The sequence below is a fragment of the Elephantulus edwardii genome, unplaced genomic scaffold (assembly GCF_000299155.1).
Source record: "Elephantulus edwardii isolate Elephantulus edwardi_28Jun2011 unplaced genomic scaffold, EleEdw1.0 scaffold00006, whole genome shotgun sequence".
Lineage (NCBI taxonomy): Eukaryota > Metazoa > Chordata > Mammalia > Macroscelidea > Macroscelididae > Elephantulus > Elephantulus edwardii.
The window spans coordinates 14,323,792-14,341,929 of NW_006399756.1; the positions used below are offsets into that span (position 1 = coordinate 14,323,792).

An 18,138-nucleotide genomic window follows, 5' to 3' on the forward strand; every position below is an offset into this window, starting at 1 on the left:
GAGAGACAGCCTTGGGAGTCTATGGAGTTGCACCAGAGCCCCTTTAAGAGGGAAGCAAAACAATTCAAACTCATTGCTGCTGAGTCAGAACCAACTCGCAGTTGACCCTCCAGTGCATTTTTAGAGGCTATAAATCGCACAGAAGAGACTCTTACACTTTCTCCCATGGAGTAACTTGTGGATTTGAACCCCCTACCTTTGGGTCAGCTGTGCAAATCTTTACTCACCAGGCCTGTGAGTAATACATTTTTTTTTAGAGTCTTCTTAGAAGACAACATAGTGTTACCTTGAACTTTCGGAATTCTTTTGCCTAGAAAATTCTATTCTGAGCTATTTTTTGACCTCAGAGTATTCTTGCAGTGCAAAAAAAGGTCAGGTATTAAGAACAATGGGGTGGAAGTCTGTATTAAAATAGAGTTCCCAGAAGTTAACTAACTCCCTTTTGTGTTCTCAAGTTTAGAAGGAGCCAACTTCTTGGGCAAGAAGGCAAGCCAGGACTTGCTCAGCCAGTGCTGTCTAATCATTGCTCTTGTTCTCCCTTGGCTGAGCCCTTCCTGAAAGGGGAAAAAAGGCTTAACAGAGAGGATAGCCGATTATTCAGGTCAGCTCCTCACCCAGGAGGATGTCTCCCCCTGGATTCATAGAGTTGGCCCCACCAGCAGGATGCTAATGAGTGTTGGAACCAGGACCTAGTTACACAGCGTGGTTCTGTCTCTCCTGTGTGGCCTGCTCATGCTTACTCTGTCTCTGGACTGGCCCCAGAATTACCCAGGCCAAGTGAGCCAAAGGGAGCTCTGACCACTGAGTGGGAGGATCCTGCGCTGCCCTCCCAAAGGAATGTGGTTCAAATCCACCAGCTAGCTGTTCTGTAGAGAACAAGGGGCAGTTTTCTTCCTGTGTCTGAAAACTCACTGGAGGGTCAGCTATGGGCTGGTTCCATTTTGACAATACACACCAACAGTGATAGATACCTTTGAATTGTGGTGTTTGCGTAGACTATGAAATGTGCTGTGGACTGCCCAAAGAATAAACAAATCTTTCTTGGAGGAAGGTCAACCAGGGTGCTCCTTAGAAGCAAGAACAGTGAAATTCCATGTCATATACTTTGACAAGTTGCTGACAAGTGCCACTGAGACACCTATGAGTGATAGGGACCCTCAGAACAATAGATCAGAATGTCGTCCTATTCTGAACCACTCTCGCAGTCTCTAACCTGCTCAAGCCCATTGTTACTCTCTGTTCCCTTGAGGGTCACCTTCTGTTGTTGTGTGTTATATGCTGTGGAGTCAGTTCTAACTCACACTGGCCCTACAAGATGCAAAAAGAAACACAGGCCTGGCAAAATCTCCTACCACACAAGGCCGTGGACTCATCCCAGTCCTGCAATCTTTATTGGCAATGCACTCTCATTATGGATAAGCATTAGCCTTCATTCGTTATAAATAGACACATCAACCCACAGGGTTGTGAACTGCTCTATATCATGAAATACAGTAATGATTGGTCTCAGCACAGTTTAGCAATAAATACTTTTAAGATCATTTTAGAACAATGATAACTCCAGATGGAAATACTCAAACATACTTCAGAAATTCAGCCACACTAAGGCTCTCTTTCAGCTGTTCTTTGTCCACTTATTTGGGAAATTCTAACATGAGTTGTTTAGTTGGTCATTGATACATCACAGGACAAAATTCAAGCTCAAGTCTGAGAATCTGTTTCCTTGGTACGTACAAATGTTTACCAAGGAGAAGAACATTCTATGCAGAAAAAAATTATCCATTTCTTTCTCAATTATAAGGGCTGAGGTTTGTGTAGATTTTTTTTTCTTTCTTCCACTAAATATACCCCTGAAGATGACATTTAGGAATAACATGGTTTCAGAATCTGGACAATCTTAGCTTCTACTATGTCCTCACCACAGAATGTAGACCTGAAAAATGTAAAGATAAAAGAGCATCTTAGTATGTTTCCCAGGAAGGGAGGGGCTAATTCTTGTAACCAAAATACTCATTGTTATTTTGTAAATGCTTTTATAAGGATACTCTTGATTTCATTATCACTCTTAATTGTAAAGGTTCACAAGGTTTCTGGGGGTTTTTTTGTTCTTTTTTTATACTAGTTCATTTACAAAATTCAAATATATTGTTTTCCAGAACAGATTCTTCCAAGGTTTACATTTTTATACTAGTTGCAAATATGCATTAAATTATGTATGGACTTTAAATCCTAATCACATGTTGTTATAACTATACTTGGAAATGCAAAAGAAAAAGTTATACTTACTTATATCCATATTTTCCAGATATATCTGTCACCATTTCTGCTCCCAACTTATTCTGAGAATATCCAAACAAATACTCCTTCCAAATGAATTCAATACTTGTAATGTTCCCAACATTAATATCTGCATCAATGAATTTTGTGTAAGTCATGCCTGGCTTAAGATCACCTCTGTAAACGGAAGAACAAAACTCATAAGTACACTCCCAGGACTCACAATGCTGAAGTGGAAGAAAATATTGGTACGCACCATGGAATATATTCTTTCTATTCACATGAATTGTTGTTGTTGTTGTTGTTGTTATGTGCTGTCGAGTCACTTGCGACTCATGGCGACCCTATGTACAACAGCCATAAACTCCGCTCTGTCCTGTGCCAATCGCACTGTCTCTGACACTCCCATCCCAATTATCCCAGTCACTGAATCAATCCACTTCATATTTCCATACTTGAAGACTCAACATCCTTTGCCATTTCTGTTATCTAAATGTGTTCTGTTGTACATAGGGTTTTCAGAGGCCTGTTATTTCAGAAGTGGATGGCCAATCCTTCTTCAGTCTGTTCACATGAATTAGCATGGTCCAATACCGTGAAAGAGGGAGCTCTGGTGGCCTGGGGGGTGGTGGTGGTGGTGGTAAGAAGTTATACTGCCAATCCAAATAACAGTGGTTCAAATCTCTGCAGGAGAAAGATGGGCAATCTCCTCCTGTGTTTTTGGAGCCTCTGAAAACCTGAGTTGGTTCCAACTTGACAGTACATAGCAAAACCAGCATAACTTGAAAGAAAGATAAGGTAAACAAGGAGCTTGGCTAGCTGACTTCCAGGTGACACCTACAGAGGTATTATCTTGCTGAGTTTTCCATAGTCAAAGAGCCAGTCTTGGCTTATGGTATATAAAGAAAATAAATTAAAAAGCAAGTCTTACTGATGTTGGGAAATGATCAGATTGCTAGTGATGGATGATTATGTTTTGAGTTAATTGAGATGTACTTTGTGGCCTAACATTGTTTTGTCTGGAGAATGTTTCACGTGCACTGGAAAAGAATGTTGCTTTTGGGTATTGTTGTTGTTGTTATGTGCCATCGAGCTGCCTGCGACTCATAGCGACCCTATGTACAACGGCCCTAAACCCTCTCTATTCTGTGCCAATCTTATTGTCTCTGATACACCTACCCCCATTACCCCAGTCACTGAATCACTCTATTTCATAGAGGGTCTTCCTCTCCTGTGCCATCCCTCCCCCCACCCAAGCTTGACCCCCTTCTCCAAAGACTGGTCCCTCCTTACAACATGTCCAAAGTATGTCAGATGAAGCTTCAGAATCCTTGCCTCCAAGAAGCAGCCTGTCTTCACCCTCTCCAGACAAACCTGTTTGTTTTCTTAGCAGTCCATGGTATATTCAATACTCTTCTCCAGCACCACAGCTCAAATGCATCAATCCTCCTATCATCCTTAGTCATTGTATAGAGTTCTCTATAATTCGATGAGATAATATTTTATGTTTAGATCTTCTGTATTTTTATTGTATTTCTTTCTGGTTTTTCTATCCTTGATCAAAAGGGGTGATTTAAATTATCTTACTATTTATTGATCCAGCCCATGGTCTTTGCAATTGTGTACTGTGCATCAGAAATCTGGACAATGTCTAGGCATGATAGCAGGAGAATTGATGCCTTTGAGCTGTGGTGCTGAAGAAGAGTATATACCATGGACTGCAATGAAACAAACAGGTCTGTCCTGGAGAGGGTGAAACAAGGCTGACCCTTGGAGGCAAGGATTCTGAAGCTCCATCTGACATATTCTGGGCATGTTACAAGGAAGGACCAGAGCTTGGAGGGAAACATTATGCTTGGGAGGGTGGAGGGAGAGTGTAGGAGGTGAAGGAAGATCCATGATGAGATGGATTGACTCAGTGACTGCAGTAATGGGGGTAGGTGTGTTGGAGACAATCAGGTTGGCTCGGGATGGAGCAGAGTTTAAAGCTGTTGTACACAGGGTCTCTATGACTCATAAGCGACTCAATGGTATATAACCACTACAACTACTGTTATTGTGGAGTTATCGATTCCTCTTCAATCCTATTCAATTTTGTTTTAAATAGTTTAGAGTTCTATAACTGAGTCTAGAGATATTTGTTTAGGTTTTATACTTTTGTTGTATACCATCTAATAATGCATTTTTTTAATCTTTTATGCTGGTTTTTGCTCTAAAGCCTACTTTACCAGAAATTAAAATTAATATCATCATTTCTACTCCTTTTTGGTTGTCATTTGTTTAATATATATTTTCCCTCATTAAATGATTTTTAGATTTTTAAAATATTTTTGTTTAATGCCTCTCTTATGGGCAGTATTTGCCTTTTTCTAGGTTTGCTTTCGGTTTTTTCCTAATGGACATGGTACTTCACTTACTTTCAGTTTCTTCAATCTCAGTCACTCCATGAACTGACTTCACTTAGTGTCCAAACAATAAAATTCAATAAAGTATCACTGGAGGCCTACATAGCTAAGAAACAATCCATGGTGTAGCCAAACTCTGAAAGCTTGACTGAAGAACAGGCTAGCATCCCAGCAAATTCATTTAACTGACTTCGTTGCAACAAGGAACATCAACTTGGAACCCTCACTGTTTCATTATTCTTAAAAGAGGATTGGGAAATTATCCAACATTAAAAACAGCTTCTTTAGACATTAACAAAGGATCTGTGGAAATGTCAAAGTACTCACAGAAATCTGAAAAGGGGCTTGTTGTTAGATGACATCATAGTGATCCTCGGTACAAAAGAACCAAAGCCTGCTTGTTTCTGTGACAATCTCACTATCTCTACTGTGTTCAAGTCCAGTACTGCTGTCACCATGTCAATCCATCTCATTGAGGTCTTTCTTCTCCTTCCATGGTCCTCCACTTTTTCAAGCCTGATGCCTTTTTCCAAGGACAGGCCCCTCTTGTCAGCATGCCCAAAGTGTAAGTAGGAGAGGAGTCTCGCCATGCTTGCTTCTAAGGAGCACACTGGCTACACTTTTCCAAGACAGATTTATTTGTTCTCTTGACAGTCCATGCATGTTAGTTCCCACCTGCTCTCCTCCCATGTCAGGTGCCTTTGTGAATGGACCGATTTACACAGCCGGATGCCACATCCTCTGATCCACAGAGCCATATACACATTCAACTGCTACTTGAGAGATGGTATAATGATCTTTGAAGACTGAGTGTAAACTGATTAGCTGTTATTTCATTCATGATCAATTGTGTGTGAGCTGATTGGTCACCTGGATTTACTGGATTTAGCTAACAAGCAGCTGTGGACTGGAAGCCTCTTGTTTAAATAAAGCAGGACCTGGTGGATGGGCCTTTGTATTTAAAAGTTGGCTGGGCCCTGACCAAGTCTCCACTTTGGAGGCTCATGTGTGGAGCAGCTGGATTCTGAAGGGTAGCTTCTCTTGTTTTATTTTGAAAGTTGGGTGTAAACTATTTGGTTGGTTGTTATTTTGTTCATGATCATGTGTGAGCTGATTGGTTGCCTCGATTTAGCTAACAATAAGCTGTGAGCTGGAAGCCTCTTGTTTAAGTCAATCAGGACCTGGTGGGCAGGGCTTTCTATTTAAAAGTCAGTTCATGTTAATTTTGTTTGGGAAGAACATTCTTCAAAGTGGTACGGCACTGGTCTATCAGTTTGCTGATACTGATATTTTACTTATAGTTTACTGATATTGTAGTGATACTGAACACTGTGCCACTGGGATGCCAAATGGTCATAATAGTTACCCATGGTAGACAGTGTTTGGTAGAGCTCCCAGATTAAGATAGGTTTGGAAGCAGGATTGACATCCACTTCTTACACAACATGCCTCTGGAAACTCTTCAAACATTAGAGGAACTATAATAGTTATAGAACAAGGTTCAGATTTTTGGTTCATAGGGTTGTTATGAGTCGTACTCAACTCAATGGCACCTAACAACAACAACAACAAAAGACAAGAAAGGGTACTTGGAGAGAGCTCTGGTGGCGTAGTGGCAAGAAGGTGCACTGCAATCCAGAAGGCACCTGGTTGGAATTCACCACCAGATGCTCCGCTGGAGGAGGGGCAATCTCCTCCTATGCCAGTTGGATCTGATTTGACGGTACACAATAAGAAAAAAATACAGTGAAAAGAAAAGGTACTTGGAACAAAGGAACATCATGGCAAAGTCAGAAAAGAAGGGGAAGGTGGAATCTATTCAACGGTGGATTGTACAACTGAAGGAACCTGGTTAAGTTGAAAAGGAATGAAAGTGGTAGGAGACACCTATGGGAAGGTAGGGTGGAGCCTGTTTGTTGAGGCAGAACACAGAGACTCATCAACAGAATCACATTTACACAGTGATACTGGGATAATGTGCAGAATTTCAGCGTGATTAAACTAGTGTTTCAACAGCTGGCAAAATAAGCACACTGAGTCTGCTTTTCGTGCCTTTGCCCATTAGTTGAAGATAATAAAAATCACAGAAACAAAAAAAAATCTAATCCCTTCATTTGTTTGCAAATGGTAACACCTAATTAGTGTTCATAATGTAAATTCTGAAATGAATTACAAAATTAAACACCGGGAGTGAAATATGTAATACATAAGTGATACGGTTGATCAAATAAAACTTAAGGAAAATTCAAGATAAAGGGAACTTTGCCAAAAGACACACAGGGAAGATCTGTACTGACTGACCTAGGCCTGATTATTCCCACACATGTCCCACCTCTGTAGGCACTGTTTTAGAGTTTACTAGAAATTTAGTGATTGTTAGACATTTTAAACATTTAATATGTAATTCATAACCTATGCAAAAGAAAGAGATAAACTCCATTCTACATAATGTGAAATGGACTAGATTAGAATATATCTTGTGTTAGACCAGGCTGCCTCACAGCTGTCTCACTGAACACTAGCACTAGGTCAACCTTGCTTACCTGGCTATATTCAATTCCTCTGTTTTCCCAATCGTTCCACTTACTCGGAGGAATATGCTCCCCCAAGTGGAATTGTTTCCACTGAGTTTGACAGACAACTTGTGCCTCCAACCTGGACATACAGTGGGGGGAGGGAATAAAAAAGAACGGTTAAGAACACTAGAAATGTACAGCATCCTGGACACTTTAATATAAAGGCACATTGTAGGGTTAACTAGAACAAGACTCTGGAAACTCATTAAGAAGTACCACTAAGGGAAAAAAGTATCCTTCAGGAGAAAGATGGACAATCTCCTCCTGTCAGAATCTGAATTAGGTAAGTGACCCAAACTGGGTAGAGGTAGTCTTAGGATTAGAACCAACGAGATAAGAGAGGCAGAGGTCATGCCTGGTAAATGTGAGTCTTCAGGACTGGGAAGCAGATGCTGACATGCACAGAAAAGGCTTCCCTCCCCCCCAAGTTACCTGGTTAGTGTTTTGGGCACATGACTGAGGTTAACGAACAGTTGACTGGAAAAAGACTCACCCACCAGGCTGTGCTCTCCACGATAACACCTTATTGGAACAGACTCCAGCCCCAAGGCAGGCCCAGGGAAGGAAGCCATATATATATGCAGGTCTCAGTCTGCCCTTCTCCATTTCACTTCCCTTTTCAGGGAGGACAGGTCCATCCCTTTGGGTCATATCTTTTTTTTTTTTTAAACTTTGTTTTGTTTTAGTAACTTTTCTTACAATCCTACTTTTCTTCAGAATTAGCATCAGCAAAAGAACAGAACAGTCCATCCTACCAATGAGAACTATGGTAGTATATTGTACATATGCTGAACATGCAGATGTGTATTACAATTGATAAGGAATTAGCTCCTCCCAAAACATATAAATGAATTTTCACTGGCAAAGACACCCATGACTTGAAATTTTCAAAGTCATACCTTTTCTAATAAATCTATCTTTGCTTTTCACCTTCGCTTCTGCGTCCTCATGCTCCAACAAGGCCTGGAACTGTTCTGAGCAAACACAGTAATAGCCTTCCAAGAGTCCCATGGTGTACATGAAGAAGCTGTCACAAGGGTTCCATGGTGTATGTACACTAAAGCTGGCTTTTCCAAGGGTCACTGAAATTGCTGTACCACTTGGTAGTTCGGGCCACATCCTCTCCCTCAGTCTCTCCCCCCAGGTTTAACTTAACCAGGTAAGGGGCAAGAAGTAAGGTACCTGATTCACAGGAGGACCACTGAAAACCTGCTGAAGGGTCAGCTCTGAGTCCGTTCACACAGGGCGCTCTCTCTCTCTCAATGTATATTTAAATATACTTAATACAACACAGAAAATGATCGTTTGAGGATCATAGAGATTGCACTTCCATTAATAGAAAGTCTTTAAAAAATATGTACACATGCTCACGTTTTATTTCCCAAAAAGAAACAGTTTACTCATCTTTCAAAAAGAAAAGTCATTACTTGTTGCAGGCAATTTTATGATTTTTTTAAAAATGGAAGCCGTGTGTCTTCTTTCATAGGTTTTCTCTGAACACTTTCTATAGTTAAGTGTTTTATTCATCACAGTTTCACAACCCAAAAGCGTTCTAGGAACACATCAACAAGAACACCTTGCTTATAATCACTGAGAGGCCAAGTGACTTGCCTCTTGTTTTCCTACAGGAATGTGTGTCTGGAATACCTAATTGGCAGAGACCTGGGTCTGCACCAGACCTGGAAATAGGGTCATTTTCCTCTACATAATTCAGAGCAACTTTAAAAAATCCACAGTTAAACAGACTTTTGTCCTAGATCCAAAAATTGCTATATGCATTTTAACTTTGAAAAATTTTGAAAAACACCAGAATAGGCGGAGAGCATTTAACATAGGAAATGATTTTATTGAGTTAATCATGGTCAAGGACTTCTTTTCCCCACTTCAGCTCATTTCACTTAAATATGCTTCCCTAAGTCACCTCTCACCCTGTTGAGACCATTTTCACCAAACTCACCATGGACTGAACTGTCGCTCTACTCAAGGGCCCTGGAGCCCTAGTCTCAGTTCATTTTTCAGCACTTTGATGGGGCAAATGCACATCCCATTTGCACGTTCCTCTTTTCCTTGGCTCCTCAATCAGGCCCCGTTGCCCCCATTTCCCTTGCCTCTCTGCCCATCCTCAGTCTCTTATGCCTGGGCTTCTTCCTCTTCTGCTCATTTAACACACGCCTCTTGGATAGATTAAATCGTTTACTTCCACAGCGGATAATTGTGAATCAGAGGTGATGCCTGTCTTAAATAAAAGGGTAGCCTCCAGCTGTTTGGTTGAGTATTGAGTGTATGAACAGTCCTATCACCATTTCAACCTGAAGAACTTCCATGCTGCTTCCTAGCCTGAGTTTTACTCGCCAGTTCCCTTTAGAAGCGTTCCTTTATTATGCAGGTACAACATTAGCATTGTCAAATAAATTAGTCCCTAAGGAACAAAGAGCATAAGACTAGAGCCTGCTTCATTTACATTTTCATCTCCTGCTGACCTAGACTAAAGGGAAAAAAAAACAACACCAAACCCCTCCCTCCTGGTTTTAACTCACCTTGCTCATTAACTAAGAACACCCTGAAATGTCACCTGTGCCTTTCCTCCTTCCGGTGTCTGTGAATATCCTATGTTTCTACAAGAATGGTTCCACGGCCCATATCAAAAGTCTCTCATAACAAAGGATACCTGTAAGCATGATGCGAGCAGAACTTGACTGGTTATAACTGAGTTCTGGCGGCTTAGTGGCAAGGAGTTGTACTGCCAGCCCAAAGACCCATGGTTGGAATCCTCCAGCCGTTCCTTGGGAGAAAGCGGGGCACTCTCCTCCCTGACATGTACTGCCTCCGGAAACCCACTGGAGTCGGTTCTGACTCGATGGTACAAAGCAACAACAACAATATGAATTTCCTTCCACAGGACGTGGCCATTTGGGGTCTTGGGAAGGACAGTCCTGCTGATGTCCTGACTCCCTTTTCTTTGCCTATTTTTTCTCCTTTTACACTCTATGACTTTTCTTAGTTGTTTGCCATGGCAGCAGTCACTGGTTTTCTCGCTGGTTTTACTATGTCTAAGCTTCTGCTTACACAGTGCATCCATCTCCAGCGGCTTAGACCTCTACCTACAAGTGGGCATGCAGGCCCCAAGACCTGGAGATGCCTCAAATGTAATGTGTCAGAAACCACACCTCTCACATTTCTCAAATCAACTTGTCTTCTCCTATCTCCAGCCTCATCTGTCCAGCAGAATCATCCTTCTGGGTCTCTCAAAGCTTCTTCAAGTTCACCTTGGCTTCTGTCGCCGGAACTGTGGTGCAATCTCTCCACTTCTCTCTACCTTGCAGAAAGGAGTGCTGGACAAGTGCCCGACAGGCCACTCCACCTCCACTGTGTGCCTTCTAAGGCATGAAAACACTAGAGGGATTTTCTAACTCTCAAAACCCTCTGCTGCTGTTATAATGTGAAGAGTCAAACTCAACTCCAGGGGGTTTTCAGAGGGTGTAAATCACATGGGAGGAGCTGACCTTGTGCACACAGAGCAGGTAGTGGTTTTGAAGCACCTACCTTTATGTTGGCAGCACAACTTCTTTAAACCCTCACTCTCAACTTAGCGTCTTCCACCTCTTCACACACCTTTCTCCTGGTCCACTGCAGCACCCAGGGCCATTTCCCTTCAGCTCTGCCCTCTCTTATCCCCACTTGCGTTTACTGATCCTTCTTTTCCCTCAAGAGGCTTCCCTAACCTGGTTGTGGAAGCTCTTCCTTGCATTCCCTGAATGTCTTCTGGTTTAACCTTTATTACTTGAGACTGAAATGGAGATTTTCACTAGCTTACACTCAAGGAGAGAGTTCACTCTGTTGTTCCTAATGCATCTCAGGGCCTATTCCAATGAAGAGAAGGATCTTAAAGCATTAACATAAAACTAAGTTATACTTACGAGCAAATGGGGCAACAGTCCCTGTGTTTAAAAAATATGTCCTATCATGCTTCATGTTTTTGAGGTAAAATCTATCAGCAAAGTGACCCATTGTTGGGCAACCTTCTTTTGGACAATGGAAACACTTCCCCTGATGACAGAAAAGAAATAATTATTTATGCAATTATTTTTTTTCATTTCAATCAACTTGTGATAAGCTTACTATCAAACCATAATAAATCTTTGGAATAAAAATAAAGTATAGGCATTTAAAATAACTAAGATACCAGGATTTAAAAAAAAATTACGGGAAAATGACAAACTGTATTATAAAAAGGGTAGAGGATATGAATAGACAATCCATAAAAGAAGAAACCCAAATAGTGTAGGACTATGTAAAAAGATACTCAACCTCAATATCTATCAAGGAAAGGCTTGTTAAAACCAGATACTGGGGGCAGATGGAGAAAACACACAGGATCTGCCTTTTGAAAACTGTGAGAGTGATTCCCTCCAGTTTTGTATTTCTTTTGTTGTTGAGAATATCCACAGGGAAACATTCACCAATTCAACAGTGTCTCAAGTACAATTTAGTGGCATTGATTATTCTCCCAGTTGTACCATCACTCTCACCCTCCATTTCTAAGTTGCTCCTTCCAAGTCAACAAACTCCTGCTCCCTATGTTTCCTGTGTACTCTTCTGAGTTGCTGTTGTCAATTTGATCCCATAAAGATAGCTGTTAGAAGAGCATAATGCTCAAGGCAGTCGGTTTTCGCTAGTCAAGCTAAAATAAACTATTGTTTGGTTTTACGAAGACTTCAGGGGATCTTCCTGGTATAAAGTTTAAAGATTTGCTCAAGGCAGTAGTTTTAAGAGTTCAACCGTCCCATGGGAAGGCGCCTAGCATCCCTCTACTTGCAGTAATGTGGAAAGAGTCCTTTTGAGAGGTCTTAACGTAGTTATCCAATTCACTTTTAAGAACAGTCGAGCATTTAAGGTTCCCAGCAGATGTCTCCTATTGAAATAAAGTCAGCTAAATGAATGTACGTGGTAGTTTGCTGCTTCCTGTTCTTAATACTCAGCAAAATGAGGGGAGGGGGATTAAGATAAAACTGGCAATGCCAAGGACTGGTGAAGACAAGAGAGAAGAAGAATTCTCACTTATTGCTGATGAGAATATTAAATTGATAGATTTTTAGACAGCAATTCGGTATCCCTAATAAAGATGAAGTACACATAAGCTTGAACAATTTCACTTCTAATATGTGCCATAAAGAAATTCACAGGGAGGCATGTCAAGGGGTATTTATTGAAGCATTTTTTTTCATAACGTAAACAAGAAATAATAAGAATGTATATCAGTAGGGGTGTGTGAAAAGTAATTGCAGCCAGCTCTTACAAAATAAATGCACTAGATATCTACATATCAACTTAGATCTCAGAATCATAATATTTAATGGAAAAAGCAAGCCCCCAAAGATGCTAATAATATGATACCATTTATTTGGTGTATGTTCAATTCACTTCAAATTCTGCAGTGGTTGGAGTGCGAGAAACATGTTAGGGATTTATTCTTTCATTCTACCTGTATGTTTATGAATCTAAAGCAAAACTAACATAATGTTAAACTTCAAATAATCTGGGTAGCAGGAGATTGGGTGTTTCCTATCTTAAGTTTTAGACTTCTAAATATGTAAAATATGGATATTTGCAGTAAGACTATAATAACAAACCATAAACTCCATTTTTAATGAAGCAGAATTATAGTCGTAGGGGTTCATATTTATTGTCGTAAGCACTTTATGTGCCTTTTATTATTTTCTCACAAATTCTTCGGCAAGTAGAAGCTCTTATTCTGTGTTCTGGTGGCTTAGTGGTAAGGAGTTGCACTGTTAATCCTATGACACGCGGCCCGAATCCACTGGTTGCTCTGAGGGGTGGGGGAGGGGATATAGGCAATGGTCTCCTGTGTGATTAACAGCCTTTGAAAAATCTACTGGAAAATCAGCCATCGGTCAGTTCCAACTCTACAGTAAAACAACCACCAGGAACAAACAGAAGCAGAGAGAAATGGAGTAGTTTCTTTACTGTGGCTCCTCAAACAATGAGGGGACAAGAACATACACATGAACCCGGATATTTGGATAATAATGCGAGAGTACTTGCACCTCTTTCTAATAAAACAAAACAAAAAAAAGAATTTGAGTAATAGAAAAGCACACTAAGACATGTCAAGGAAACTGACTCAGTGTTCAGTAGAAATGAGCATGTGCATAGTACTTGAGTCAGCGTCCCAGGTTCTGACTGGGTGAGCCTTCAGCTCTGAGCACAGGATGACCCTTTCACCACTGTGGCTTTTCAGCATGGTAGCAGTGGAGGAGAAAGGTGAGAACGGAGGATTTCTTTTCCCCAGGAAATGCTAGAGTTTGCCATATCCCCAAGCACTGTCGAGCTGCCTGAGGACAGCAGTACACCAGGGAAGGTTCTGGGCAGGATGGACCGGGCCAGCTGAGCAGACAAAGGCCACCTGAGCGCATCCACCTGCTGTGCTGGGCAACTCTGGGAGGTGATGAGCTCCCGTCCCAGCGCTTATCCAGCACTGCTACTCACCATAAACACCAGCTGGAACCCTCACTCTTCCTGCCCCCAGGAAACAGGGGATTAAGTCTCCAGAGCAAAAGAACAAACATCTTTTCCACTTCTTACTGCCAAATAGATTTTCCCTCTCCCTTTCAGAGTTGAGACCCAAGTGAAAATCACGTTTAGCCTAGATCTGACACTATGGGCTTTACAACTCAAGCGAAATCAGATTTGGTATTTTCTCAGGTATTGATCTGTGTAGAACTCCTGCGAGCTATCACGGCCTCATTTCTGCTGTGTATAAATAATCACATTTTAATAAAAGAGTTCCCACAGCCCAAGTACACAGTAATAGGCTTGGCTGTGGTTATTGACTGGTGCAGCCTTCTGAAGGCATCTTTGGAGCTGACATTTAAAATGTATGCACAGAAAAATTTCTGCCCTGGACTTATGCCTGTGACAGAGTAGCATCTAATTACTGCATAACAAATGGCCGCAGAAACAAAATTGGATAGAATCTTCAAAACAGCTGAAACCACCAGAATGCAGAGGGTCACTTTACCTACTTCCGCCTTTCCCAGCCTCACCTGGTCCCCAGTGCCGAGCACAAAACCAAGCCATTATTTCTTCAAATGGCAAATAAACATATTTCCCAACTCCAAGGGGTTCAACAGTCCTGATTTTTAGTTTGGTGGGTTCACATTTCAAAAACTCAGTAGATAATGAAATTCCACTGCAAAATGTTTTTACTTACCGCTTTAAAAAATTTGTAGGATCTGCAAGGATAAGCAATAAATGCATCAGGGTTGAGAATGCTCTCTGCATAAAAGCGGTGACTCCGGGCATGGTTACAGTCAATGGAAGCGGCTTCTGGGGAAACAATTGCCAATTAGCTGATAGTAGCTGACTGTCAACAGATAGCGGGAACCATTTCTTTGAGGCACTTGGAATGGCAGTGTTTGGACTTGGAGGGGCCAGGTCACCAGATCGTGTGTGTAGACGTAGACACTGCATAGCATGCTTTCTTAGCATTATCTCTGCACCAAAGAGTTCTTTGTGTGAATCTAGAGAGACAGTCAAGCAGGGTCAAAAAGCAAAAGCAAGCGTAGAAGATGCAGTCCTCAGACACTAATGGCCCAAGCATCCCCAGGGTCTCTGCCCAAAGCGTTCAGAGTTTTACAAATCCCGTCATCTCTACTGTTGGCCAATGGATTCTGTCTCTCCTTTCTTGCAGCTAAATCTCTTCTTCCTCAATCACAAAATGCAAGATGAACCACGATATCCCTTTAAGTACATACTTCTAAGATGAACTTAGAGATGAAGGATCATAATGCTATTAATAGCACAAGTGTTGTCATTTTCAGACATGATATTATTGCCACCAATAGTTAGGACACTGCAATAATAAACAACAGACATGAATACACTTGTTTGCCATAGGAAGTTATCACAGCAATCTGGCCATTTCTACTTTTCTCGCCTTATACAACCAACATTCTTGTTTGACATGGATTCTCTTTTCCCTGCTCTAAAATCTAGTTTCTTAAAGATCAGTTAAACTGTATACATCATTGGAAGAATGGTCGACGTGGTCGATCACTGTACTAGAATAATGGGCAATGTCATGTTGTGCCTCTTTCCATCAAGAGATTGCACTAATTTTTTTTTCCACTCTTCTTGTATATAATTCCTCTCATGATTGGTATGACCAACAGGTATAAAGGAAGTGACATGGTTAAATCCCAGAGCTTAGAAAGTCTGCAGTTAGAGACCTCTCTAAAGTACTGAAGTGCAACAATGTCAGACTGGAGACTAAGGTGCATCTGATACAGGCCATGGTCTTTGCAATCACTTGTTATGCATCAGAGAACTGGACAATGACTAGGGAGGATAGAAGGAGAATTGACGCCTTTGAGCTGTGGTGCTGGAGAAGAGTATTAAAATATACCATGGACTGCTAAGAAAACGAACAGGTTTGTCCTGGAGATGATGAAGTCGGGCTGCTCCTTTAACGTAAGGATTCTGAAGCTTCATCTCACATACTTTGGACATGTTGCAGGGCGGGCCCAGTCCTTGGAGAGGAACGTCATGCTTGGGAGCATGGAGGGATGGTGCAGGAGAGGAAGACCCTCGATGAGATGGACTGATTCAGTGACTGGGGTAATTGGGGGTGGGTGTGTCAGAGACAGTGAGATTGGCACAGGACAGAGCAGAGTTTAGGGCTGTTATACACAGGGTCACTATGAGTCACAGATGACTTGATAGCACATAACAACAACACTTGCTTTCTTGTAATCCAGCTCCAATTCCAGTATATCTGGCTGAGGGACAAGCAAGGCCCTGAAAGATAACAGGCTAGCTTGGAAGAAGGCCACTTGATGGAGAACTGGTAGCAACATCTCAGACAGGTTACAAGGCCACCTTGGCCTGCCGTGCCCAGCCTGGTTCCTAACAGGATAGAATCATGGGAGTCACCCTGGAAGACATCACCTAGTTTCTGGTGAATTCTGCCTAACTCCTGATCTGTAGAATTGTGGGAAATACAATGATTGCAAGAAATAACTAAGAGAACTTCTGAAAATCATTTCAGAAATGCAATCTAGTGAGCTGAGAGCAATAGCTGGTATGTAAAAAAATACTTTGTTATAGAAATTAATCATATACTTTATACATCCAGATTTATATTCACAGTTAATTGTGTTTTAGACAAATGGTCTATCAGAATATAGTGATCTCTGGATTTTAAAAGTATTTTAGTAATAAAAATAATATAAAATAGACTCATGAAGTTAATAGCACAGTCATCTAAAGACTTAACATGAATGATAAATAAACATGCTTTTAAGCTAATTAAGTTGTAGGGAATCTTACAATATTTCAAAATGATAGCTTATGATAAAAGTGTATTTTACTTTAGTTAATCCTTGACAGAATCTCAACTCTTCCATGAATAATACTTAATGTAGTTATGTAAAAAAAAAAATCTCATTTTCTCTATTTCATCTTAATAGAAACAATTTTAAATAATATTTTTAAAGTAAAAATCCATGTTTTCTATAGTAGGCCCTTTTTGGCTTGAATTTTGCTAATTTGTATGAGGAGGAACTGGATTTAACTTTTGTTGTAAATTGCACTGGATTAATCAATTCTTAAAAGAAGGCATAAACAGTCACTGCCAATCACATTTACTCTTTGCACAAACACTAAAACTTTATAATTTACCTCTAAAAACCCAAACCAAACTCACTATTCTAACTCATAGCTATCATTCATCTGGTTTCCAAGGTGGCAAATCTCTGTGGGGTGAGATTACACATCTTTGTCCTAAGGGCTGCATGGTGGACCCTAATGGATGACAGTCATAACCAACCCACATGTGTAACCCAACAAATAAAGCACTGTGCCACCAGAACACCTTCATTTCTCTCCACCAAATCCAGACTCATTGTCCTGGGGTCAGTTTGACCTCATAATCACGCTGCATCAGATTTCCAAGGCTGTAATCTTTTCTCCTTTTTTAAATTTTTATTTTATTTTATGAATTTTAATGAACATTTACAGAGATTTTGGATTTCCATTAATTCATTGTTGCACTAGAAGGCTGTAAAGAGGGAGTTCTGGGGGCGGAATGGTAAGGAGTTGTGCTGCTGTGTGAGAGAAAGACAATGTTCTTCCGTTGTCAGTTACCGCGACTGAAACCTGCCGGAGGGGCAGCTCTGAGCCAGCTTCAGCCTGACGGCGTATAACAGCACACACAAATCTTTAAGGGAACAGACTGCCAATCTTTCCTTCTGTGGGATTTGTACCGTTGACCTTTCAGTTAGCGGCCCCATATGCTACCCTCTCCACTACCTGGGCTCTTGACTGTTTATCTCTAGTGGGAAAGAAATCCAGACTGCTCTCAAGGTCATGACCTTTACAATAGTCCAACAAAAGATGCAAAATTTAATTACTTAGATATTCTGGCCAGGTAGTCTCAGGTGGTGAGATAGACATCATTCAGTGACTAGACACAGAATTGCATGGATTTTTTTTTAGCTTACTATGCTGTTGGTGTCATGTGCTGTCAAGTCAGAACCAACCCTGGGCTGACCCTCCAGCAGGTGTTCAGAGGCAGTAAACTGCATGGGAGGAAATTACCCATTCTTTTCCTACAGAGCAGCAGGTGGCCTCGAACCCTGTGCCTTTGGGATTGCTGTGCAGCTTCTTACCACTAAGCCACTGAGCCCCCTATTTTCCTATACAAATGTTTAAATGTCACATGGTTAGCTATGTATCCTCCAATACTACAACTCAAAGGCATCAGTTCTTCTGTCATGTTGTTGTGTACCTTCGAGTTACAGCTGACCCTCAGGCAGGTTTTCAGAGGCAGTTAATTGCACAGGAAGAGACTGCCCATCCTT

General features: G+C 41.1%; 1 protein-coding gene across 1 annotated transcript in view; it reads right to left on the minus strand.

Moving 5' to 3' along the window:
• Positions 1-1,863: 1,863 nt before the first annotated feature.
• The window catches only part of PNLIPRP3 (pancreatic lipase-related protein 3), a 48,811-nt gene continuing 32,536 nt past the window's right edge, over positions 1,864-18,138 (minus strand). Inside the window, exons 8-12 of the mRNA XM_006880157.1 lie at positions 14,490-14,605; positions 11,176-11,305; positions 7,226-7,337; positions 2,287-2,454; positions 1,864-1,933 (exon numbers count right to left, since the gene is read on the minus strand). Of these exons, the coding sequence (XP_006880219.1) occupies positions 1,864-1,933; positions 2,287-2,454; positions 7,226-7,337; positions 11,176-11,305; positions 14,490-14,605 (596 nt within the window). The remainder of the gene's footprint in view (positions 1,934-2,286; positions 2,455-7,225; positions 7,338-11,175; positions 11,306-14,489; positions 14,606-18,138) is intronic.